The 27834-nt window shown below is 39.8% G+C and overlaps 1 protein-coding gene across 1 annotated transcript; it reads left to right on the top strand.

Moving 5' to 3' along the window:
* LOC146578581 (uncharacterized) lies at positions 1 to 27375 on the top strand. The gene is made up of 3 exons (XM_085268666.1): positions 1 to 310; positions 9223 to 9314; positions 10898 to 27375. The coding sequence occupies exons 2-3, from the start codon at positions 9297 to 9299 to the stop codon at positions 12644 to 12646; spliced, it is 1767 nt and encodes a 588-aa protein (XP_085124792.1). The 5' UTR covers positions 1 to 310; positions 9223 to 9296; the 3' UTR covers positions 12647 to 27375.
* The last annotated feature ends 459 nt before the right edge of the window (positions 27376 to 27834 follow it).

Here is a 27834-nt window from a genome sequence, read left to right as displayed (position 1 = left end):
GTTCTGATCCCATAGGAGCGCTAATTTTGAAATAACGCACCACGTGATTACGTTGCGCAGCTTAGTCACGTGGCCGCACAGCAAAAAAATCGCTACAGAGCTGGGTAAAGGGGGCGGAGCAAAGTGCGTGTGCAGGAGAGGAGTCGAGCAGAGACAGCTGCTTTTTCGTGAAACGGGAGTAAAGTAGTAAACTTACAGGAACATATACAACTACCTACTTTTCAATCGATACCTGCATCGATCTGCCCACCGTTGTCTCTTGGATTGTAGCTTAATCACAGAGTTCTCTCGTTTGTGAGCTCATCTAAAGGTAAGCACGGAGCTAACTTTGATGTGGTTTTAGTTTATGTTGAGTTTTTCTCTAGTGAGAATAATAGATTGCTTACTATACATTGAAGTTAGAGAGACTGTCGCGTTTGTGATTGCTTGCAATATTCTAATATGGCGGTTGCTAGGGGGTAAGAGTACATATAGAAAAAATTATCTTGGAATATGAACAAAAGAATGGAGTGCAGGGCAAGAGAACAGCCAACCCCCACCCCAGGACATGAAGCCACGGGTAGAGCCAGGGGGAGGGTAATCAGCTTTTCTTCTGACAATGCTGTCTGTCTCTTCTCGTCTTGTTGAGAGCTCAGTGGATCTGAGTTCGACTACTCCGCCTATGCTGCACTGTCGATCCACTGAGCGCAGCACACGCTAGCAAGACAGAAGCTAAGCTTGTTGCAACCAATGACTGTGTCACTACCCGATCCGTACCGGAAACCCGATCGGTACTAGTGATGGGTCGTTCGTGAACGAAATGGCTCTTAGAACCGCCTCTTTGACGTGAACGACGCGAGCCGGCTCCTTATCGCGAGTCGTCACATGGTTTTTTTTTTTCCTTTCTCTCAACCTCTCTCTAGCACTTTTTTTCGCTTCACTCCGCACGCGAGCTGTGTGCTTTACGCTGGGAAGAGGGGGGAGGGGCGGTAGTTACACTCAGCACAGGAACAGAGCCAGAGGGAGAGAAAGAGAGCCAGGGACAACAACGTCACATTAGAAAGGTATAGTAATCATCCACAACTATTTTCAGTTGCAGATGATAAAGGATTCAGAAAGTTTATTCATGCAGGTCCATATGACAGAGAATGTGCATGTTCTTTTAGTTTTCATATTTTAATTTATATTTAATTGTGTTGTGGTTTGCAGTGTTTTGTGTTGTTTTACTTTAAATTTGTAAAAGGAAAAAGCTGAAAATTTAATTAGTTAAAAGTTGAAATGTGAATAGTTGATTTTTGTATTATATGATTTATTTATTACATTTTATGTGGAGTGAATAAATAAAAGTATATTTACGGTGGCCCCTAGAGACAAAGCACGTACAAACTTCAAATCACGTACGAACTCTGAAGCACGTACAAACTCCAAAACACGTAAAAACACGTACAAACTCCGAAGCACGTAAAAACTCCGAAGCACATAAAAACTCAAAACACGTACAAAAGACAACAGAAGTGCTCCAGGATGCTAGGTGCAGTGTTGAGCTTTTGTTACCTAGTGGCTACACAAGCCAGCAAGTACCAACGACCGGATTTGGTGTGTGGTAGTAACAGGTAAATGAACATTGTTTTTAAATTATTTGAATATATATGAGTGCCTGTGTATAAATACACAAGCAATACACATATGCTTTCATGCTTTCAATTGTGTAATTTAAGTGATCTAGTAGCTCTGCTTTGGAAGTTCAGTTCATGCTAGAAATGTGTTTTGGAGTTTGTACGCGTTTTGTCTCTAGGGGCCACCGCATATATTTATATATAAACATATATAAATAAAACCACTTTTTTTTACGTTAGTAATTCCTTTTGTGCATAATTTTATATTATTGTTAATAATAAATAAATTAAAGCAACAAAACAACCTGAAGAGCCGGTTCGGAGCCGAAAGACCCGGCTCTTTGTAGTGAGCCAAACTGAAAGATCCAGATCTCTAAAAAGAGCCGGAAATCCCATCACTAATCGGTACCTCGCATGCGCAAATCTTACGTCACTTCCTCTCTTTGCGACATTCAATATATTTGAATGATGCGGTTAGCGCCCAGTTAGCTCCTAGCATTTCTCAACAGCTCTGCCTTCTTTTCGACTGCCCGGGACATTTAAACAATGGATAATCCGTATACAAAGAAATTCATGCTTTTCTCCTCAACAGAGAGCGTCCCCCGATTGAGCAACAGCACCGTAAAATAAGAAGAATGGCGCCTAATTACAGAGTTAATAATGCAGACTTTGTAATATCTCACGTGTAGAGATTCATCAGCCAGATGAAGTGTTTACTGACAATTGACAGTGATAGCGCACATCATCATCACTATTCCAACAATTCTCTCCTCACAGACAAGCATAAACACACTCGACTATCGCTAAATCAGATTTAACACACGTTTGTAATGACGATAATTCAGTTTATGATAGGGTTTTTTCGCTCGGTCAGCAGGTGGCGGTATCCTCGTACACTGGGGAGTAAACTGCCATTAAACGAACAGAAGAAGAAGAAAACATCTGCACATGCGCGGTACGGATCGGGTAGACCCGATTTGTACGGTCAGACTTTACACATGCGCAGTAAGGATCGGAGAGTCTTAACATCTTAACAGATACTCTGACCCATAACTATCGTAAAACGCTACGACCGGAAGTAGAAACCTTTCGCGCATGCGGGGCACCGATCGGGTTTCCGGTACGGATCGGGTAGTGACAGACTGTATAAAACATGGGACGACACGACAGCTCCCCAAAAACGAAGCCAAAATGTCTCTACCGACCCCTGGTGTCTGGCTGCAGTATAGGTCATAAACCCCGCCTCCTCCATGTTAGCGGATGGGACTGGGGTCAGACTATAATAAATTTATTCTCCTCAGATAATTTTTTTCCAAAGATTCTTTCTTTTGTTTTCAATAGTTCTCATCACGCTGATTGATGTCCAAGGGGTCTCCTCTCCCATAAGTCTGATTCTAATTCCTACCGCAGTGATGTTAAATTGGGGTGAAACGTCATCATTACAGCTTTGACTGGCAGCTGCAGTCACGGAGAAACTTGCGTATCTCTGTTCGGGAATAGCAGATAGAGCGAAGGCTCTGAGAGGAGGGCCAGCGTTTACGCTACGAAAACATGACCGAGTGTTTTAACCTGACAGCCTGAGGTGTTCTTCAGTAAACTGGACTACCCGACAGAAGGACCCGAGGCCCTGCTGCACTTTTTCGGTAAGTTAAACGTGTTTGTAAGCTAATCCGTAACTACCGTCCTTAGCTCGGTCCTGAGACCTAGCTAGCTAAGATGAGGACTCGGCTGTCAGGGTTCGTTTAGCTAACCCATGCAGGTGAATGAATTTACCCTGACTAAAGAAATCAAGAGAAACGCTCCGGGCTGCTCAGTCACTAATTACTGTTACTGTACTTTTATTACAAGTATTATACTGTAAAAGCAACAGGCTGCATCCTGCTTCAGCTCCTGTGCCGAGCTGATTATTAAATATGTGCAAACAACAGCATGTTTTCAGTTTCTTGCCACATCTGTAAAGACAGTAACTTTTTTTGAAAAAAAAAAAAAAGCTTGTACCTAGAGCTGGGCGATAGAACGATAACGATATGTATCGCGATATAACTTTTTCTCGATAGAAAAATTAAACTATCGCGATAGACCTCGCCGCTCTTGTCCTCTTTAAAAAAAAAAAAAAAAAAAAAAAAAAAAAAAGAGGTCAGCCAATCCAAATTAAGTAGCGCAGAGCCGAACCAATCACAGCCGCAGCGTCACGTCACGTGACTTGTTACGTACAGCACAAGTGCCAAGCCGCACATGTGTGTTTGTTTGGGAAGCAGCCAGCCACCGTACCGCCCGGGTAATGGAGGAAATGAGTGTGCCGACTAGAAAAATCAATCGAGCGTGACCGAAGGTTACCGAAAAGAAAACAGATGAAGGTTCCAATGCCGGAGAGATTGTCGAACGGAAGAGCCATAGAAGTTCCGTAGTGTGAAGGTATTTCGGCTATTTCAAGTCTGACAAAAAACAGAGTAGCGTGCACTGTAAATTGTGCCGAAAGCAAGTCTGGAAATACAATAAACTGGTGCATGCGCTACATCCACACGTACCCGGGTATTTTTGAAAACGCAGATTTTTCTATGCGTTTGCACCTTTCGTCCACACGTAAACAGCGTTTTTGGTCACTGAAAACTTTTTGAAAGATTTTTGAAAACTCAGTTTTTGCATTTACGTGTGGACTAGAAAAACGGAGAAAACGCAGCGTCAAAGGTGTGCGCATTTTTTGACGTCACACTGTGCGCCACGTTATTGTTTCGGTGAAATGAATTTCTACAATACTGTTAATTCTACTCTCTGCAGTGTTTAAATGCTTACATATACACACAGTTACTGTCCCTCCACACATACGACTCAGTTCTGCTTCTATGCCCCAGCTTTGTTTACTTTTTCCCACCGAGGCTTCTAGACTTCTGATTGGCCAACATTTCTGCACGGTTAGGAATCTAGCGCCACCTGCTGCTTTGGCATGTTCATAGCAGCATTTTCCTTCATTTCTGCCTTTATGTGTGGACGGGATTATTTTTTAAAACGAAAACGGAAAATCTCCGTTTTCAAAAATACGTGTGGACGTAGCCTCAGTCTCTGACTGGAAGCGCTAATTCGTCATTTGGCTTTTGTCAGACTAAAGTAACTGTTAAAACTGTTTGAAAAGCTAAGCTATATAACAAGGAGAGATTGAGAATTTCCTTTTAGTTCTCAGTTTATTTGATATTGACAAAAGTTAGTTTGTTTTACAGAAGAACAGACAAAATTGACTAAGATTTATTTTTAGAATTAATATTTTGTTTCTAAGTGGAATTGACAATTTAGTAGTCTGTTTCGTTTGTTCTATTTTGAAACTTAAACGCTTTAGCGGCTGCCTTTTGTGTAGTTTGTAATATTTGCCTTTATTTATCTGAAAAAGTCTCATGTTCCTTAAGTACATCTACCCTGTTGAACTTATTATGGGAAACAAATATTTAAATAAAAACAAGCTGCTGATTATTTCACATTTTACTTGTGAGCAACGGCACATTTAAATCTTACAAATATAGTTATTTGGCTCATATCGTGATAGATATCGTTATCGCCTGAAATGAAAAAAACATATCGTGATATGAAAAAATCTCATATCGCCCAGCTCTACTTGTACCTTGAAGCTCCTCATTACTCAGGAACTATGGATTAAAGTACTGTAGTGTACTGTAATACTGGAAAAAATGTAAGAGAACAACTTCAGATCCTGAGTGTGTGAGGACAGAAGAATCAGCTTTATTTCAATTTTGAGGGATAAAATTTATATTTGAGTTTGATGGTTCTGTTGTCTTTGTGATTACAGGAGCTGCCCTTAGATTCAGACCTTAGCACCACCCAGTGACAGCAGACAGATCATCCAACATGTTAACTGCAAAATGAACTGATCAAAACAGTACAAAGGTTAAAGTACCACATGTGCTGTAGTGAAAGCTGCAGCTGTTTTATTGATAAAGTTAAAGATAAAAAACCTAAAGGATTAATCACTCATGTAACTGTGTCACTATATATCAGCATTAACAGGACCTCAGTTTGGTGTTTCACAAAGCTGCTGATCTCAGACCTGCACAGCTTCCGTTTTAAACGCTTGATGTACTCAGCTGCACGAAGAGCACGTTTGAGTTTCTCTAACACAATTAAATAAAACCTGATGAAGGTCAAAGGTCGTCACTTGTTTGTTGAGCTACAAACAGTTTTTTGCACATAGTGTGTTATTTACCATAAAGTGATGCAGAGTTATTCATACCAGAGTAACCAGAGAGGATCATATATTTTTAAATATATAACTTTCTACAGGACTAAATATAATATCTTTATGTAAAAGTCCGGAGCCTCTGGGGAGTATCTGAGTATTTATAACATTACACAAACCAAAGGTCTCCATCACAGTGTTCATGAAACGCTGGGTTTATCCATCTTCTGGGGCGGGCCTACAGAGGAGCTCTCAAGGTTTCCCTGTGAGGGAGCTGCTGGTGAAGATCATGAGTCCTGCTTGATCAATGCGATGAGCTTCAGTGTTCCTGGTGTTTCTTAAATGAAGCCTCTTTCAGTGGGTCAACAGGACTTCTGGCACAGGACAGCTGTGATGAAAGAAAGGGAAGAAGTTTCTCCAAACCTCTGGACCCAGAAACCCAGCTTGGTCCTGATGGTCTCCCTCACTAGTTTCTCTCCAGGGTGAATGTAGCTGTTATACATAATACGGATTATTATTAAATGAAAAAAAAACACATTAGACTACACTACTGAAACCTTCGGCTGCTGTTTTTAAAGTTTCCATGTTACCAGGCTGTAGACTAGAGATTTAAACAGTTTCAGATCGATTACACTCAGTCTTAAATGTTAAAATCTCAAAGGACGGCATTATATTTTTGATATTAACAGTAACTCTGGGCCTCTGTAGAGTGTGCAGATGATCTCATCGCTGTCTAAAAATGGTTAAAAAAACTAAGGAGTGCTGATCCTTCAATAACACAGACTATTAGAGTAACAGGTGTGTAGCATCGCTAACTAGCTAGCAACAAGCCTCCAACACAGTGCGTATGCTAGTGGCTAATCTAGCAAACGAATTAACAACAGAGCGATTTTAGAACTATAAGATGTTAAGCTGTGTGTCTTTTCTTATAACAGTGACATGGTTGTATTTACCTTAATTAAACGAGTCGTCAGTCGCGGTAAACCAGCAAAAAACTCGAGCCACAGGTGCTACGTAAAAAGTGTAGGGGGGCGTGTTTGTGGTCATGTCCAGCGGGTGTGTGGGCGGGAGTGTTACACAGTCGCTCCACCTCAAGTCATTACTGCGCAGACTCTGGCTCCAAATTTGCAAGATGGCAGCCTCCACAAACGGGATATTTTGGCTTCATTTTTGCACAATGGGAGGAGGCGGTGTCGCGTCGTCCATCTTTTATACAGTCATTGGTTGCAACATAGCAAATTGAACCTTCCCCACCCTCATTCAGATCTGGACGTTGGAACTATTTTGGTCTTCATGTGACATATGACTCTGAAGGTATGCGCGTCATGGACAAAAGTAAAACAGTATGTCGGATCTGCCACGCAATGCTCAATTACATGGGTGGGAGCTAGTGTGTTAGTGCAGTTTGCTCGTTAACGTGTTTGCCGTCCAGCCCCACGCACGGGGCGATCCGCGGTAGCTCGTTAACGGAGATTTGCCTTGTTGTGGCGTTAACGTCATTTCAGATTTATGCTGACAGCACTAGTGGGAACACAACGAATATGACTGCACATTGACGCCGACATCATCCTAGTGCAAAGACAAGTGAAAGCAGACAAAAACAACAAGCACGCATGCTACAAACTTTACCCGAGTCATTTAGACAGCCGTTAGCACATGATTCTCCTTATGGGGACCTGATATGTTTAATATGCTGCTGAGAATATAGCCCAGAAGAAGCGTATAGCTTTTATTTTGGAAAGAGCCATTTCTCTGTAATAAACTCTCTTTTCCAAAGATGAGGGATTTCTCAATCAGATTTATTTTTTTTATTACTTTATTGTTTCAGCAACATTAAATTTAAAAACTGTACTTTTGAGTTTAAAATATATATTTATAATTTTAATAAATGACAAATTAAAAAAGCACAAACATTTTTTTTTTTGTATCGAAAAAACATCGAACCCTGACACCAAAGTATCAAACCGAACTATGAATTTTGTGTATCGTTGCACCCCTAATGTGTGTGTGTGTGTGTGTATGTATATATGTGTGTGTATGTATATATGTGTGTGTGTGTGTGTGTGTGTGTATGTATATATATATATATATATATATATATATGTATGTATGTATGTATGTATGTATGTATGTATGTATGTATATACATATATACATATATACAAGGGAGATTTCACTTGTCATGTTTGCATAGTAAGCTAACAATTAATAAGACGATGTCAGAGGAATTGGTGCACAAATTATCATCACTCACAGATCAGTGCTGTCGCTCTCTATACACAGTTCGCGCGATTGCAAAGTGAAAGCAAAAAACAAGCGCAAATTCAAACACGATTTCAATATGTCACATATTGACAGTGGCTCACCGATGCCAATGACATAATTACCCAGCTACATTTCTGAAAGAATGCAAAAGCATTGACATATATTTTTCCTTCCTACAATAGCCCGACAGGCAGGGCAGAGATAGCCCCGGGATGTCGGGCTAGCGATATTGCGAGCCCTGTATCTGATTGAGGAATCACTCATCTTTGGAAAAGAGAGTTTATTACAGAGAAATGTCTCTTTCCAAAATAAAAGCTATACTATCCGCTTTTTCTGGGCTATATTCTCAGCAGCATAAGGAGAATCATGTGCTAACAGCTGTCTAAATGACTCGGCTAAAGTTAGTAGCATGCTTGCTTTTTTTTGTCTGCTTCCACTTGTCTTTGCACTAGGATGATGTCTGCGTAAATGTGCAGTCATATTCGTTGTGTTCCCACTAGTGCTTTCAGGTTAATCTCGTTGAAATGACCTTAACGCCACAACACGGCAAATCTCCGTTAACGAGCTACCGCCGATCGCCCCGTGCATGGGGCTAGACGGCCAACACGTTAACGAGCTAACTGCGCTAACACACTAGTTCACACCAATGTAATTGAGCATTGCACGGCACATCCAACATACTGTTTTACTTTAGTCCATGACTCGCTTACCTTCAGGGTCATACGTCACATGAAAACCAAAATAATTCCAAACGCCAGATCTGAATGAGAGTGGTGGAGGTCCATGTTAAAAGGAGAGCTTAACTTCTGTCTCGCTAGCTTGCCCTGCGCTCTTCCTTCTGACTATGCTGTCTGTGTTGAGCGCTCAGTGGATCTGCGCTGGACAGTGCAGCCTAGGCGGAGTAGTCGAACACAGATTCACTGAGCGCTCAACACAGACAGCATCGTTAGAAGGAAAATTGATAAAATAAATTACAAATGTTGTATTGTTCGATACATATGCGTACCGAACCGAAAGCACTATATCGAACGGTTCAATATCGATACGAATATCGTTGCACCCCTAGTATGTATATGTATGTATATGTATATATATGTATATGTGTGTATATATGTGTGTGTATATGTGTATGTACATGTGTGTGTGTATATATATACTTCTTTTTTTGCTGATTAACAGGAGACGAGTCTGGTGGTGCAGGAGAGGAACAATTTCAGCCATTTGGACTCAGCTCAGCCACTACAGTGGAAACAATGTCTTCAACACAAAAGGTGAGAAAAGTATTAGAGTTTTCTGTTAAGAGCTTCCATCCTGGGCTCCTCCATATATACCAAATTTACATTCAAAATCAGAAACCACAGAAGTCACAAGAAAATACAAAGATCATATTTTATCTACACACATTGAAACAACAATATCATCAGTTGAACTCAAAAAATTTTTATGACATAAAAGATTTTCTCTGCTGATCAATATTTCCTAATGTCATTTTAATTGTACCTCTCATTGTGCCACATCATTGTAATGTGACACCATCACCAGAAGGTGATGGTAACACACAAACAAGGTGTTTGTTGACATGTTTGATTCCACCAATGGAGGGAGTTTCAGTTTGTTCCAGGGGCCCGTTCTTCATACCTCGCTAAGTAAGTTAGCTGGATTTGATTGTTGACGATTTCGCGTGAGCTTGGATAGTTCGGTTCCCCGAAGCTCATCCGGGACTTGCTGTCATAGCAACAGAGCCGTAAGCGTAAACCTGCTCGGGAGCAGGTTTACTTTATGTAAACAGGATTAGATCGCGGCCACGCAAGTATGTCCGCTTCATGTATACGAAAGCAACAGCGATATTCCACCACTGTTTCACCATAAATAAATAACATCAATGTAACTAAAGATAATGCAGCACTTGATCCTTTTATTGATGTCACACAGATACATACAGGTCATTTCCTAAAAAAGGGAAATGTACTATTAACATTCTATTACATGTATGTGATTATTACAGATGTAATTCATATTTCAGAGTAGTAATTGCAAATTACTTCGTGTAATCAAGATGAGAGACCACTGCTATAAAAGCCAAGGTGGATTTGGGAAGTCTGTCGCAGCCATGTCCTGTTCGTTTACGCGAGCAACCCATTGCGGAAGGTGCAAGATTGATGAGGAGAGTCCTCAGAATTCAGCGTATATTGCGGGATAGACAGGATCCTTTAGCTCAGCGCGACAGTGTGCTCATAGAGAGATATCGATATTCCCGTGAGGGTATTATTTACTTAACCAACTTGTTGACGAGGGGGTGCAGGACCACCACCTGTCTTTTTTTGCTCTGCCCTTTTCTTGGTTGCTGTTATGAACAAACAAACAGATTATTTCAGGGTCTCTTTCCAAGAGACGAAAAGCAATATAAGTGATAAATATTACCATTCTGTAGAATATTCTTATATTTCACTTTTACTTGTTCCTATGTTCTAGTGGGTCCTGTTGTGGCTCTAATGTGAAAGGGGATATAATATAACATATTATAATATAATATAATGTAATATAATATTGGGTAATATAGTGTGATATGATAAATCTACCCTACCGCCTACTGGTGTTGGCCAGAGGGGCCGATGGCGCGATATGGCAGCCTGGCTTCTGTCAGTCTGCCCCAGGGCAGCTGTGCCAGCCATCCAGCTGTACTAATCGTCAACAGCAGGTGTGTTCGGAGAACCGGATTAGCGAGCTCAGAGTTAGCGCGATGATTTGGTCTTGGATGTGTCATTTGATCTTGGATGTAGTAAGTGACGTGCGAAGAACGGGCCCCAGGACTGCATTTCACTCACTGCCTCTGTTTGTATCTCTTTCACTGCAGGACCAACATGGAGCAAGAAGTCAGCGCTCTCAGGAGGCCGACAAACCTCACAGAAGAAAGGGAGAGAAAACCTACAGCTGTGATGAGTGTGGAAGGTCTTTTACCCAGGCTGGAAGCTTAAAAACTCACCAAGTCATCCACAGTGGAGTTAAACCTTACAGCTGTGACTTGTGTGGAAAGTCTTTTACCCAGGCTGGAAGCTTAAAAACTCACCAAGTCATCCACAGTGGAGTTAAACCTTACAGCTGTGACTTGTGTGGAAAATCTTTTGTGCAGGCTGCACACTTAAAAAAACACAGAATCATCCACAGTGGATTTAAACCTTACAACTGTGACTTGTGTGGAAAGTCTTTTACTCTGGCTCAAAACTTAAAAACACACCAAGGCATCCACAGTGGATTTAAACCTTACAGCTGTGACTTGTGTGGAAAATCTTTTCTGCAGGCTGGAAACTTAAAAATCCACAGAATCATCCACAGTGGATTTAAACCTTACAGCTGTGAGTTGTGTGGAAAGTCTTTTACCCGGGCTCGAGGCTTAAAAATACACCAACTTATCCACAGTGGAGTTAAAGCGTTCAGCTGTGAGTTTTGTGGAAAGTCTTTTACCCAGGCTGTAGACTTAAAAAACCACAGAATCATCCACAGTGGGGTTAAATCTTACAGCTGTGAGTTGTGTGGAAAGTCTTTTACCCAGGCTGGATCCATAAAAAGACACCAACTCATCCACAGTGGAGTTAAACCTTACAGCTGCGACTTGTGTGGAAAGTCTTTTACCCAGGCTGGATCCTTAAAAAGTCACCAACTCATCCACAGTGGAGTTAAACCTTACAGCTGCGACTTGTGTGGAAAGTGGTTTACCCGGGAAAGAAACTTAAAAACACACCAACTCATCCACAGTGGAGTTAAATCTTACAGCTGTGACTTGTGTGGAAAGTCTTTTACCCAGGCTGGTGATTTAAAAAAACACCATGTCGTCCACAGTGGAGTTAAATCTTACAGCTGCGACTTTTGCGGAAAGTCTTTTACCCGGGCTGAAGGCTTAAAAAAACACCAAGTCATCCACAGTGGAGTTAAATCTTACAGCTGTGACTTGTGTGGAAAGTCTTTTACCCGGGCTGAAGGCTTAAAAAAACACCAAGTCATCCACAGTGGAGTTAAACCTTACAGCTGTGACATGTGTGGAAAATCTTTTACCTGGGCCAGAGACTTAGAAAAACACCAACTCATCCACAGTGGATTTAAACCTTACAGCTGTGAGTTGTGTGGAAAGTCTTTTGCCTGGGCTGGAGACTTAAAAAAACACCAACTCATCCACAGTGGATTTAAACCTTACAGCTGTGAGTTGTGTGGAAAGTCTTTTACCCGGGCTGGAGACTTAAAAAAACACCAACTCATCCACAGTGGAGTTAAACCTTACAGCTGTGACTTGTGTGGTAAAGCTTTTGGTCAAAGTCGAAACTTACAGAAGCATCTAGTTACCCACTCTGGAATTAAGGCGTACAGCTGCGACTTTTGTGGAAAAACTTTCAGTGAAAAAAAGTACCGAAATATTCACCTACGCATTCACACTGGAAATGATCTTTCCTACTGTGATCAGTGTGGGAAACTGTTTACAACCGATGCACAATTACAAATACACATGTTTACCCACACTGAGGAGAGACCTTATAAATGTGACCGGTGTGAGAAGACTTTTAAATCTCCACATTACCTGAAAAAACATCAACAGATCCACACCAGAAAGTAACTCTACAAGTGCAGTTACTGTGAGGAAGTATTGATTTTTTATCTTGTAATTTTAACCTGATTGTTTGGAACAAGTCTGATCAGTAAACCTATGGAGTTATTCTGAATGAACTGTTTTGGAAAATGAAGAATCATTTTCACTCGGTATGCTGAGTGTTTTAATGTAAACAGTAAAACGTAATTGGACATTGGTAGAGATCACTTACGCTGTCATTGTTTAGAAGCAGAGCAACACAGATGGATCCAGTTCTCAACCCTATTGTCACTGTGGTGGTGGGAAAACGTTTCTCTGTTACTTTTGTGGAAAAACCTCCAATCATCAACGGGACCTAAAACCACATCAACGTAGACACACTGGAGACAAAATGAACTACTGCAAAGAATGTGGGAGAGGTTTCCACACACCAAGTGCATTAAAAATACATGAACTATTCCACAGTGTGTTCAAAAAGCACATCTGTGACCAGTGTGGGTCATCCGTCACCACTGCACATGAGCTTAAAGAACAAGAATAAGCAAATCCACACAGTAGAGACACCATACAAGTAATCAAGCCTACTAAAGATGAATGCATGGACTAGTTTTTCCAGGTCCTGGTGAGACATCAGATCTTTTATCCTTGATATATTCTTGAGGTGATAGTAAGCTGACTTTGTTATTGTCTTAACGTGTTTTTCTAAGTTTAGGTCTGCATCCATCATTACACCCAAATTTCTCGCCTGGTTTGTGGTTTTTAGGTGTATAGATTGAAGTTCTCTGGTGACCTGTAATCGTTTTTCTTTGGTGCCAAAGACTATTACCTCAGTTTTGTTTTTGTTTAGCTGGAGAAAATTGTGGCACAACCAGTCATTAATTTCCTCAATGCATTTACCAAGAGCCTGTACAGGGCCTCTGTCTCCTGATGACATTGTGATATATATGTGTGTGTCATCTGCATAGCTGTGGTAGTTTATTTTGTTGTTCTTTATAATCTGTGCCAGTGAGAGCATGTAAATGTTAAACAGAAGGGGTCCCAAGATGGAACCTTGGGGAACTCCACATGTGATACTTGTCTGCTCAGATGTGAAGTTACCTATTGATACAAAGTATTTCCTGTTTTCTAAGTATGTTTTGAACCAGTTTAGTACAGTTCCTGAAAGACCTGTCCAGTTCTCCAGTCGTTTGAGTAATATGTTGTGGTCAACTGTATCAAATGCTGCACTGAGATCCAGTAAAACTAAGACTGACATTTTTCCACTGTCTGTATTCAGACATATGTCATTAAACACTTTGGTCAGAGCAGTTTCAGTGCTGTGGTTCTGTCTAAAACCTGACTGGAAGGCATTGTAGCAATTATTCTGTTTTAAGAAGTAACTGAGCTGTTGAGAAACTGCTTTTTCAATGATCTTACTTAAAAATGGGAGATTTGAAGTGGCAGAGTTTATGCTGCTGACTATAGGTCTGAGTTGGACACCTTCCTTGTGGATTTTAGGAAGTCCGTAAATGCAGGGTATCGCATTGTCATGTAATTATTATCCTTAGTATCCTTATTTTCTCATTATATTGTTTTATTCACTTTAATCATGAAGGTTTGTAAAGCAAGGCCACTTTTGACTCATAAACTAAGTGCTCAGCCAGACTGCAAACAGGAAGTGTAGAGCTGTACAGCATATTAATAAATACAGGAAGCCAGACAGAATAGAGAAACTTTGCCATATAAACAATGTTTGTATCGAAACTGTGACGTATAAAGTACCAAAATAACACAGTTTATGATTCTAATGTTAGAGATCCTGCAACTGGTGTTTGGGCTGTGCAGGGGTCTCTGTCTTCCGGAAGATGATTAAATAAAAAGAAATATAAATGTTTTAACACGCTATGAGTCTGATTTCTCTAGTAAGTAAAGTAAAATTTTATTTATATAGCACATTTCTAGATAGACATCACAAAGTGCTTTACAGATATAACAGATTAAAAGACAAAAAACAAACAAAGTTAACAAAAAGCAATTTTAAAAAGGTAAGTTTTTAGCTGTTTTTTAAAAGTAATCAATGAATCAACGGATCGTAGGTCCTCTGTTCTATCATGGGGACAAAAGAATCGGGGTTAATAGCATCCCCTGGATAAAGGCGGTGATATGTAAGGCGGTCAATCATTTTGTCCTTTTCAAGGTAGAGGCAAGCTATAACTTTCTTTTTGTAGCTGCTTGTGGGGTCTCGGTTTAAGGCTCCATAGGTATTGTTGTCACTGAGGAGAGTAGTGATCTTTGTGTGGTAATTGTAGTGTTTAGGACCACGGTGCATCCTCCCTTATCAGCTGGTAAAATAGTGATGATGTGGTCTTTGCTCGGGGAAGTGACGGCCTTCTTTTCCTGTATTGTGAGGTTGGACGGAGGGACTTTGGCACTTGAGAGAGTGGCTGAGACATTCATCCTGATTTGCTCTGCTTCTGTCTGTGATAATTTATTAATCCATATGGTGGTTTCTGTGGCTCTGATGACATCCACTATGGGCAACTGTTGTGGAGAAATGGCAAAATTGAGTCCTTTGGCTCAAGGTCGTAGATTTAGTTTTGGCATTGGTGGGGACGGATAATTCAACCACCAAACCCTGCCCTTTTTCTTTTATTTTCTTCTATTTTTTCCTTGGCTTCGTGATAAAAGGAGAAATATACAGTGGGGCAAAAAAGTATTTAGTCAGCCACCGATTGTGCATGTTCCCCCACCTAAAATGATGACAGAGGTCAGTAATTTGCACCAGAGGTACACTTCAACTGTGAGAGACAGAATGTGAAAAATAAATCCATGAATCCACATGGTAGGATTTGTAAAGAATTTATTCGTAAATCAGGGTGGAAAATAAGTATTACTTCAGTTATAGTGCACAAACATGTCTTATACATTAGCACTAATGGAAAACTGAATGATCTGGTGGTTTTTGTCAATAAAACTACTCATCTAAGATTACCACAAAGTAAAAGATCTCTCAGCAAAATTATGCAACATTTAAGACACACTATCAAATCAGTGAGCTGGCATTTTTTTATTCTAAACATGAACTACTGTTACAGCAACAGACATGGACACAACAACTGTATGTTCACTATGTGAAGGAGCCAAACACATGCCTTCTCCTCTCGTTAACTGAGATAAACTGCTGGCATACATCTATATTGTCCAGTCTCACCTGGTGTACATGGTACAGCCTCTGTAAACTAATATCCTGGCTTGCTCAAAGCAGCCGTTTTCTCTGAAAGTTTCAATCAAAATTAGAAATGCTACTCTGAGACTGAGATAACTAATAGTGCTGCCTGTTGTGCAGTTAGTTAGTCCAAAATACGTTATTCATGGTTACATACACTTTTAGACTGATGTGGGCCAAGGCCTAGCATAGCCTGTAACGTTATTATGACGGACACATCTTATGAGTGAACTTGACTTTAAGTGACTTACAGGCAGTGTTGGTCAAGTTACTTGAAAAAAGTAATCAGTAACTAATTACTGATTACTCCCCCAAAAAGTAATCCCGTTACTTTACTGATTACTTATTTTCAAAAGTAATTAATTACTTAGTTACTTAGTTACTTTTTAAAAACACGATTTACAACCTGAAGAGGTGATAAAGTGATAGATCTTTCAGCCCAATTCTACTTTTTCTACATAATCCATCATACAAAATGTAATCAAATGGAAAAGTCTCTTTTTTTAACTTGTTTTATCAGTTTTAATCTTTTAACTTTATGCATCAAGCAAAACATTTAATTATATGCAACATTCTCTGACTTGAATAAATTAGTTTAACATTTAAACCTATTTTCTACACATTCCAGCACATAAAATAAAATATTTTTTGTGTTTTCACTCACTCTTTCAAACAGATGCAAGTAAAACACAGCAGAAAATAAATAAAGTCAAAGACTCAGCGGTCCTTTTGCTCTATTTTCACCTGTAAAGCAGGAGCAGGGTAGGCGGAGGGTTACCCTGGTGTAGGTGTGCTGCGGTCAGTTGAAGAATCCGCGCGAGTGTCTCTGTGAGTTTCCCATCACGTCGTAGCTACTCGGTGCTTGCTCGGAAGTTTAGGGGTTTTTTTCGCTGTAAAAAGACGTTTTCTTCCCACGCACGATGGACGCTAATGTTTTTGTCACTTTTTATGGAATCAAACTCAAAGTAAGGTCAGTACTTCCACACTTTAAACGCTGCACGCTCATACTCTCTCCCGCACTCGATATATTATCCATTGTTGATCTGCACACAGCTGCTGTCACCAACGTCGCACTTGCTTACGTCACTGTCATGAGACATTCTCGCAAAAAAATCACGGTTTTAGTGACGCAGTAACGCAGCGTTCCTACGGGAAAGTAACGGTAATCTAATTACCGATTTTGCAATAGTAATCCCTTACTTTACTCGTTACTTGAAAAAAGTAATCAGATTACAGTAACGCGTTACAAGTAACGCGTTACTGCCCATCTCTGCTTACAGGTTTCTTTGAAAAATACTTTCTTATATCCAGGTTCTTCCTTTTTGCTGCCATCCTCCTCTCCTCCTCGCAGGTCCTCGCAGCGCAGGCTTGCCGCTGCTAAAGCTAAACAGAGCTCCCTGAAAGGCACAGCCAATCACATAGGCCATATTTGTCACATGAGGTAGGACTCCAGTAGAGAACGTAATTTAACTGTTTCTGCACCGCTGGGTGAATGAGACGCTGACAGATCATTTTTTTCCTTCTATCAGGTTTGATTTCTTTACTCAAAGAGATCAAATTATTGGTGGGGACATGTCCCTTCCGTCCATGCCAAATTTACCCCCTTGCTTTGGCTAAAACTCTCTTTTCAGGTTCAGTGAGACTCCGGTCTGAAAAGTTCTTTACCCATTTCTCCTGACTGTCTTCAGGTGTGTTTTCTTCTCTGAGTTGTGTAGGTTCAGAACGAGGAGTATGTGTTTTTGAAAGCAAGGTGTGAAATTTTCTGCGTTGTCTTTCTTTTCCTTTAGAGTGTTGGGCCCGCTGAGCCTTGTCCACAAACTTGTAAACCTCTTCTAAGATTGGAGAGGGTAGAAGGATTTCCTGCAGAGTCAGAATTTTGGGCCGACTGAGAACAGCACTTACACATGTGAGTGAGGGGAGAGAAGTTGCTGCCTGCGAGTTTACAGAGGAGAGCTTAAGTTTGACCAGGTACCAAAGCAAATCATTCGTATTGACGAATTCGTATGACGGTGTATCACAAAAGATTGATATCAAACTGATCACTTGGTTGCGTTACTTGCTCTTCAAGTGAATCAACAAATGGATAAATAAAAAGACGAACGACAATGCTGATTTTTTAGAGTCTTAGCTTACATTTCCACGGCTAAACAAACTCTAAATCGGTTTCAATGGTGTACTGATGTACACAAAAATGGACATAAGGAGCTTCTTTCAAAGAAAAAACTCAGGTAGATGTTATTTTATATATTATGCTTTGTATGTTGTTCAGTCTATGCAAAACAAGAGGAATTTCAATACACAGCAGTATATTCACAGTTGAAACCAGTGAATATACTGATGTTTTATAAACCAGTGAATATACTGATGTTTTATAAACCAGTGAATATACTGATGTTTACATATACTTTATGGAGAAAACATTTTAAAAAAAATTCACTGTTAAACATGAATTTAGAGTAAACCTGTTTTGTTTTAGATAAATAAATGTTGAAATATCTTTTGAATTAGTTAAATGTCAAAATAAAAAGAGGGAGCGGTCTATTTTAATCACTTTCATCAAATTTAGGAGTACATGTACACTAAGTTTATTGTTAATTAATAAGAAAACTCCAGACGATTCCATTCTGAGCTGAAGAAGCTTCTGATAGGTTAGTAGAGTCCACGTGAGTAAATTGGTGGCACACCTGTGGATGCATATAAGGCAAAACACAGAGCCTGTTTCTGTGACATGGGAAAATCAAGAGATGTCAACCAAAACACCAGGAAAAGGATTGTGGAGCTCCATAAGTGTGGCTCAATTTTGAATACAAAATACAAAAGTTAACAAATGTTTTTTATCAATCTAAAAAAATAAACATTTAGTCTGATTTGATGTTACAATGTTTGTGTTTTTATCTGAAGAGTGTGTAAATATCTGGTTTCAACTGTATATTTGATGATGTTGGTGTTTGGCTTGATTGTCAGCACAAAGAGGGAGAGAGAGGAGCAGAGAGGGAGATGGAGAATGAGGAAAGAACAGAGATGGAACAAGAGCAGGTGAGACACACATGTTAGTCAAATGGTTGTTTGCCAAAACTCATCAGAACATGTATCCAGTACCTAGTGTTTCTTTTTAGATACCATTTGTTACTTTTCAAATTCTATATTTATTAAGTTCTGCAGGCTTGTTTGCACAACAAGGCTAAATAATTATATAAACTTTTCTCAATCTAAATAGTGGACTTTGGTATAATTAAAAAATAAGTGTAGTGCAGGTCTATGATGATTTTTAGTGCTACTATCATCTAGTTTTGATTCTGGTTGGGTTTTGGTTAAGTTCTAAGTAGTCCTGATTTTGAACTGGTGTAGTCCTATTTTAATTCCGGATCAGTTCTGGGTCTGGTTGAATTGGAGTTTAGTCACTGTGTCTTGATACAGCCCGACTTTGTTCTGCCTTGCTGCTTAATTAAAAACTAGTTTAAGGTGATATTTATTTTTTCCTATATGAAGTCATTCTTTTTTGAACAAAACTCAAAACAGAGCCTAATAATCTTTCAGTCATTTCTACCCTCACTTAATTTCCTTTTGATGCTCAGCTCTCATACAGTGGCTCAGTTGGGCTCCAATCCCACCATATTGTGGCCAATCACATGCGAGGATATAGGATAATATCATTATGTGAAAAACCGAGATGGTGAGAGACGCGACAGTCAAGTGGAGCATCTGTCTGTCCTCTCAGTAAGTGAGTGACACAGTAAACAGCGGTGAGGAGGGCTGTGCGAAAGCAAAAACACATAAATATACTTGACACCCGTAAACATAGCAGCATTGTCTCGGTCTTGGTCTCAGTCTCATCTCAACTTGGTCTTGGTCTTGTCTTGGTCTCGGATTAGGCGGTCTTGACTACAAGTCTGGTTCTAGGCTGATTACATAAGCAACGTTTTACAAGCTTCTGCTTGGGCGATTCCTGTGAGACAAACAGTTTGCAGCAGAGTTTCTTTCATACTGGTTCAGTTTCCCCGTGTGTAGAGACTGGGTGGGGTCACTCAGAGTCTAATAAAGTCCTTCTCTTGTATATTCTGAATAATAAATTCAGTTATCAGGACTTGATTTTATTCCATGGAGCTGGTTAAAGAACAGCAGCGTATAGAAACACTTTTAATCATCTCTTTTTGGTGTTGCGCATTTGGAGGGTCGGCAAGATCTGTTACCATCATCTGTCATTTTCAGCTTTACTGGAAACTTTATTTAAATCCCATTGAGTCAAGTTTGAAACTCAGATTCTGTTATTCACTGAAAATAACAAAAACATTTTATGACAAAATAAGAGTCAGATCAGCAGAACTACAGAACCTGTATCTCTGCTGTAACAGTGTCACTCTGCTCCACTTTGATGTTTGTTGTTTTTTTCGTGTTTCTTGTAACATTTAATTGTTAGAAACTAAACTGTCTCTGAGATAAAGACGAATAAACAACTCTGCTTTACATGTTACTAACAAAACCATTTTCATATTGTTTCAGTGTGTGTGAAGGAGACACTAGGCTGGCTGGAGTCTGTGTGGACTTACATCTGTAATTCAGCTGTGACAGAGACAAAAAGACCAATTTTTGGTGCAGCATGTTTTGGGGTTAAAACCCACAGAAACAAAGTGTTTAGAAAAAAATGTCTCAAATGTTCTGATACTTCTGACACATACAGGATCACTACAGGTTTTCGCTTAGACAGCAGTTGTTTGTCTCTCCTGGATCACCTGCACAAGTGCCAAGGTAGGTCTCCCCTGTAGAATTGGTTTTCCCTTCGTCGGGAGCACATGCTGGGCTATCCAAATCACAGACAAACAGTATCCCACATTCTTGATTTTTAGTTCACAAACACTTGTTGTAATGACTAACTACTCCTGACATTTTGGAGATGTTAGCTCTTTATACAGTAAAGTTACAGTGGGATACAAATAATATCAGGCTGATCCTGCCACGATTTGTTCCCCCGGTTCAAATCAATGACAAACAGTATCCTACAGTTTTTTATGTTTTTAAACCCATTTAGCACAGAGAGGCATTTTTTCTTGTAAAATAAAGGGGGCCAAGAAAAAAAAAGGTTCGGGAACCACTAACTGGAGATGTAAGGAGAGGAGTGAAGGAAACAAAGTGTTACAGTGTTCTTCACATTTGATTTTATGCTCACTTTAAATTGACAGTATGAACCAAAGTTACAGACCTTGAAAGACAGACAGTTTGACACGCTGTTTAAAGAGTCTTCCTTTCTCCCTCCAAGGTTGTATGCTGTACCTGTGTGTCACACCTCTTTGATACATTAAAGAAGCTTCTGGAAAGGATCACCTGTGCATCCTCTCTTCTCTGTCCTGCACATGTGTTTCTAATACATAATACAACATGTACAACAACATGGCCTACTGACCCTGATTTTTGGGTCACAGTGGGAGAAATGACAGAACACTGATGATCTGTTTGTAACCATGTTAGTGTTTAAAGCACAACATTTCCCTCTAGTGGCCATATGTAAACCATGAGGGAGGATGGTGTTAATGTCAAATGTGATACATTTTCTCTTCCTTTTCCTCTTATGAGGTTAGAATGAAGGTGAACATCAAAGTTACAACATTAAATTGTATTTTTGCTTCTTTATCTAAAATTGAAATCTTGCTCAGTTGTAACTTGTGTGTTTCATATACTTTTGAGTGTTGTTACACTTTCTTTCTCAGATGAGTGACAGTAAATGTGATGTGGTGCCATCTGCTTTTAGGAACTCTGTCAGTGCGCCCCAGGGCAGCTGTGGCTACATTGTAGCTTGCCATCACCTGTGTGTGAATGTGTGGATGACTGAATGTGTAAAGCCTTAGGGAGTACTAAAGCGCTATACAAATACAGGCCATTTACCATTTTTAGGATTATTTTTCTACTTTTTATTTACATTTTAATGTGACTGACTATCATGTCAACTGGTGTCAACATTTTTTTTCATAGGCAATTCTGTACCTATGCAGTACTTATGACAATTCCCAAAAGCTGCTGTAAATTCTCTCCAGTACAGAAAATATTATATCATCCACAAATAAAGTGTAAACTGTAAAATCTCAGATTTTTTACATATATCATTGATGTACAGGATGAAGGCGTGGGACAGAAATTTTATTTTGTTGTGGTTTGGTTATTGAATTGACATGAAAATAAAGATTAAACCACAACCTCAGCCTGATAACAGCTGGCACATCATTCAGTGTCTGACCTTCAGTGCAGGATGTTTGTGTTTGGAAACAAACCAGCAGCCACTGACATGGTGAAAAAGTGTTTTTATTTGTTCAACTTGTTATAAAAAATCAAGATAATTCTCTAGTAGTAGTTGAATATTTTCTCAGTTTGTTCTTTTATAGTTAGTAAGTAAAATGTATTTATAGTGGTAAATGGCCTGTATTTGTATTTAGTTCTGTGTCTAGTCTGCGACCTAGAGGGATCTCTTGTTTCCTGTTTTATTGTGAAGGTCTGCGTCTCATTCAGCACCCCCAAAATGAATCAAATCACCCGCAAAGATTTCTTACTTTTTTGACAATATTTGCTGTTTGTGTTACACACTACTAAAAATATAACAAGCATACAGTACTTGGTTGAGACGTAACACTTTAGCAACAAAAGTATAGATAACCTCCCCCCCTCCCAAAATGGTTTGTTCCAGCTCGCCTCTCTGGCTCTAGCATCCTGGCTGTCAGAGCGATGGTGGCTGAGACGCAGCTGAGCGGAGGTGTAAGTGCCTGGCTGAAAACAGGACATGTTGGCTGCATTTAACCTTCAGTTACTCTTTATATAGTTAGGTAGGAGTCAGATCATGTTTCTTTTTAGCTGAAAAGCATTACACCATGTAATGATAGTTGCTATTGTTGAAGCTACCCACAAGGGGCGCTCTGGAATCAATAAGATATACAGAATAGAAGAAGTGATCGTGGTAGAAAGAATAATAAACAGCTAGCTGAAGCTAGCACCAGGAGCAATTCTTGATGTTTTATTCATAGAGGAATAAGAACATTACACACCAGGTAACCTGCAGTGTTGAAAACATGTTTTCCGACGATGTTTGCTACCCTACAATCCGTCCTGGGCCCTATTTCAGGAAGCCGGTTTAGTGCAAACTCTGAGTAAGTATACCCTGAGTGAACGAAAACTCTGGGTTTCCGGTTTCACAAAGCGAGTTTAAATTCATTCTGAGTGAGTTACTATGACGACACACTCCGTGAAGCTAACCTGCCCCCTAGCCAGTGGCGTGTCTAGAAAATTTTTGTTGGGGGGGCCAGGTAGGGGCACAGATTTGGAGAAGGGTGGCAGATGTAATTGGCAGATAATGTTTAAAAAAAATTCTACCAACCGTTAACCATAATTCAATAATCCTATAAACCTAATAACCGAATGCGCTTTTAACTCTTATTAGAATGAGATTTTAACCACTACGGTGCAAAGTTTTTAGATACTGTGTTGATAAAGTACAAGAGATACAATCAGTCAGTGTTTATTCAGCAGTCAAGGACAGCAATATTTGCATAGTATTTTTACTGACATATAGTGCACATATGTTTTGGGCAAAAACATTTTTGAAGATTAAAATACGAACATTTGTAACAAACAATTGACAAATTAGCCATTCCAATGCAAAACTTTATCTGCCTATTAAAAAAAGAAGATAATCTTCTCACAAACTGGTGTTTGATTTTGAAACAGGAAAAAAGTGGGGAAACAAATGAAAAGACTAACATTTGAATAAAACCTGAAAGCAAGTAAATACTTTCTATGCTGCCTTATGGTAAACTTTGGTAATATTGATCAAGAACAACACTGGCTGATGATGAAATACAGTCAGCTGGCATGGTGACACTGCCAGTATTAACCTGCAGGGCTGGACTGGGACAGAAAATCTGGCATTTTGACTACAGACCGGCCCACCAGGTAGTAAAGCCATAAAGACTTTGAATGAAAACAAATGCTGTTGTGACAGTCCCATATGGAAAAGAAATGGTAAAAACTTATATGACTTAACTCATGAAAGTGGCCACTTTCTCATTACTTTCATATATTGTTTTAGTAAGTATCCAAAACATACAAGATTCATTATATAATCTTTCAAGGGATCTTATATCTGTTTTTACTCTTGTATGCTTTTCATACAAGTTTCACACAAGACATTTACAAACTTTATAAAATTTATATATATCTTTTCCATATGTACACCGTCTTGTTGGTATATGTATGATTTCTATACATTTATGTCAGATAAAAACTTTGGTTGTAAGATTTAGATAATTATTTAATAAAAGCTAGATATTTTAAATGAGAATAAGAAAGAAAAGTATTTCTTTGTGCCCCACCTCTCCCTGTTAATGCCCTACCTGCCCCCCTGGCAACACTTTGCTAGACCCGCCCCTGCACAGTTACCAGCTGTCAGCTACTTAGAAAAGGATCCTGGTGTTATTTTTCTCTCAGAAACAGTTCATAACTTCCCTTCAACTCATTCATGTCACCTAAAAGGTAAACCTGTTTCTCCATCACAGCTCTGATGATTCAGTAAGGACATCTCCTGGTTTCATCTTCATGTTTCCCTCTCACCACATATCCAAACTGACATCATGACCAGCAGCTTTACAGCTGTGGCTCCAGCAAACATCAGCTGATATTAAAAATTAATATTAAATAAATTCTAACAACAGCTGATCAAGCTTAAACGTGCTGCTGTTGTTTAGCGCGACATCCGCTGGTTTTCTCTTTCTGGTGCAAAGTGGGCGATAAATAAACAAGAGAGAAAAGCCGATCAGCTGATCATTGATCAGTTTCATGATTGAAGTAGAAACAGGAGAGGGAGGGGGGAGAATGAGAGAAGAAGAGACAGCTGTGCAGCGTAAACACAGAATAACTCCAGCTTTGTGTCTTTTTCCATTCTAGCTAAAGTTCGGGACAAACTGCGTCTCTTCTCAGCTCAATACGAAACGTGTAATATTTTCTCTGATTGAGGGACCATTCCATTTTTTAAGGAGCCGTTGGCAACTCTACTAACTAACCTTATGAATAAAATAAAGTTCACTATCAGTAACATCATAGCACCCACCCAGCTGTATAAAAACTCCGTCAAGCTGGCTAGAACGCAGTATGAGTTATTGCAACTGACGGTAAAAAGTCAGCACAACGAAAATAAACTCCACCTAAACTTGGTTTATATCTGACCCAGATAGACTGCAGGTCATAACTTCTTACCTGAAGTTCAGTTCACCTGACACTAGGACCGGCGGCTGCCTCGGGTCTCTTCTCCTGCCTCCCCTTCCCTCATCCACCTGCTGGCCTCTGTGGAAGCCCCGCCATAGCCACCACCAAACACCTGAGTTATTTTTACACATCGACCTGCATCTGGCCAATCCACCACCTCTCATTGTTCATGCCCTTACAAAAATAAATAAAAAATAAGTCACCGGGCATATGCCCGGTATGCCCGATGGCCAGTCCAGTTATGTTAACCTGCAACTCCATACAGCAATGTTACGACTTAGATTATATCTTATAACTCATAACTCTTATGTTAGCTGCCCTCAGTAGCATACTGTCTGATATATTCCATGGCTGCAATAATTCTTTAAGTGTTATTTTTTCCTTGGTATTCTAATTTCACCGAAGTTTACTAAACTCAGCAAACTTAATATTACTTACCGGGACATTTATTCTGTCCTCATTTTCTTTCACCAAAAAATTGTTTCCTGCAGTGCCGTCTTTCGTGCTTGGCTCTCCTACCTTTGCTAACGTGATGCACATAGCACAGAAGCCGATGCTGCATTCACTTACACTCGGATATCTGAGCTTCACCGTGAAAACATAATCGGACATTTGATATTTGATTGAATTTTATTGTTTTGCCTTTGGGGTGGCACCTGGGGTGGCCGGTCTGGTTGGGGGGGTGGCCTGTGCACCCCCAGGCCACCCCGCTGGACACGCCACTGCCCCTAGCAGGTTTACTTCAACTAACCCTGACCTTCTCCGCCTCTTTGTCAGAAACCTGACTGTAGGAAGTGTCAGACATGGCATGCTCCTTCCTTGAAGAGCCAGTAGATGTTGAAGCCCAAATTCTCCGCAGAGCTCTCCGCCGGGAGAGAGTGATTAGAGCGCGTTCGGACATTTTATCATTTCCTGATGATCTCCTGTGTGAACGTTACCGTTTTTCAGCACAATCTATAATTTATTTGAATAACATCCTCAGGCCTAATATTGCTCATGTGACACATCGCGGACATTCTCTCAGTTCTGTACATATTATTTGTATTGCACTTCGGTTTTTTGCAAACGGGAGCTTTCTGTATAATATTGGTGACGCTGAGCACGTTTCCAAGGCTACCGTCTGTCGGGCAGTCAGGAATGTTACAGTTGCACTGAAACGTCTCCTGTACTCGTTTGTGGTGTTCCCCGGTCATAGACCCACAAGATTTATCAAAGAGGGATTCCACAAAATTGCAGGTATCAGGATGAACGAAACTTAATTCATGATGTGGTGATATTTGAACTACTACTTAAATTTTACATTTATTCTCACGGTTCCCAGGCGTGATTGGCTGTATAGATGGCACTCACATTCCAGTCATTGCTCCTTCAGTAAATGAAGGAGACTATGTGAACAGGAAGTCTTTCCACAGCATTAATGTACAGGTACATAGTTCCCTGTAGCATTTCAAACTAACAAATTATTTCATTATAGTAATGGATGCTAATTTGTGTTCTCTGCACTGTGAAGATCATATGTGATGCTGCCAACATTATCACAAATGTGGAAGCCAACTGCTCAGCCTCTGTGAGTGGTGGTGGTGGAGGACCCCCACCTGTTTTTCGGGCCTCCGCTTTTTTTCTGTTGGCTATAACGGGTCACATTTGAGCATACAGAGTAAGCAAATATGTACTTGTAATGCTCAGATAATTTCAATAAGTGCTTACAGAGGGGAAATTAATGTAGCCTCTAACTGCAATTGATTTACATCGGACAAACAGACCAAGCACTATGGCTGATAATACAATTACACCTTACCTGTTTGGACTATATTTTTATATTTGTTAGTGATTGTTAGATTATAATATTATTTTATGCCATGTTATACCCCTAATTAAAGATTGTGAATTATTATGTAGTTTTAGTTTGCATTATTCTCCTGAATTAGAAGAAGCTGATAACTATTGCGTTAGTTAAACTGATTTGCATTACATTAGACTGCTGATTTATTGTGGATGAATGATATTGTTTTATGATGTTATAAGAAATACTGTTTGCAGAAAGTCATCGCCTTATTTGTCTGATTAGAAGAGAACAGAACATGCTGGAGTTTTCTGCCCCATCTCAGCAGGAGCAGATAAACGGGGAGCCAAGGTCGTAGCTTAGGCGCCGTGTGAGAGAAAGCATGTGAATGTTTAGGCTTTTATGATAAGGTGGGGGCCACTAGAGGCTATAAGAGTTTGATCAATGCTCCACCATTTTGAGATCTGAGGCTGTCTGCATACAGTGTCCATCTGCCACGTGTGTGATCATTAAAATCATCGTTTGACTTAACCCGGCCGGACCAGTGTTGTTATTGTGGTTTTTTTCTCTTGTCTCCATCCCCAATTTTGAACTTGTAACATGATCTTAATAGTATTTTTTATATTAATTTAATTTTTCATCTAATTGAATACAATCTATTTGTGTATGATTGTCAGTCTGAAGAAGGAGAGAGGAAAGAGGGGAACGTGAGGAGAAACTGCAAGGTCAGGAAGAACCAGGTAAGAAAACGGACAGGGAACAGTGACAGGCAAAACAGAAACTGTTAAACTGACAAAGAGGAAAAAAAAACAGATTTACTCATACTCGTATAACATTATAATTGATTGGGGAGATTAAAATTAATGATATATTTTTATGTGGTTCAGCCACAACTCTACTAAAACCTCAGCCAGTAATAGGTAGGCCAACTTTTGGACCGTCCAGGTGTCTGTATGACTGCCGCAGTACGTACATCACATTTGCACACTA

Source organism: Mchenga conophoros, linkage group LG3, assembly GCF_057382185.1.
Source record: "Mchenga conophoros isolate Kocher_MC1m ecotype Shallow Benthic linkage group LG3, M_conophoros_male_GT1.1, whole genome shotgun sequence".
NCBI lineage: Eukaryota > Metazoa > Chordata > Actinopteri > Cichliformes > Cichlidae > Mchenga > Mchenga conophoros.
Note: the sequence above shows the minus strand (reverse complement) of the source record. Positions and strands in the feature narration are given on the sequence as shown.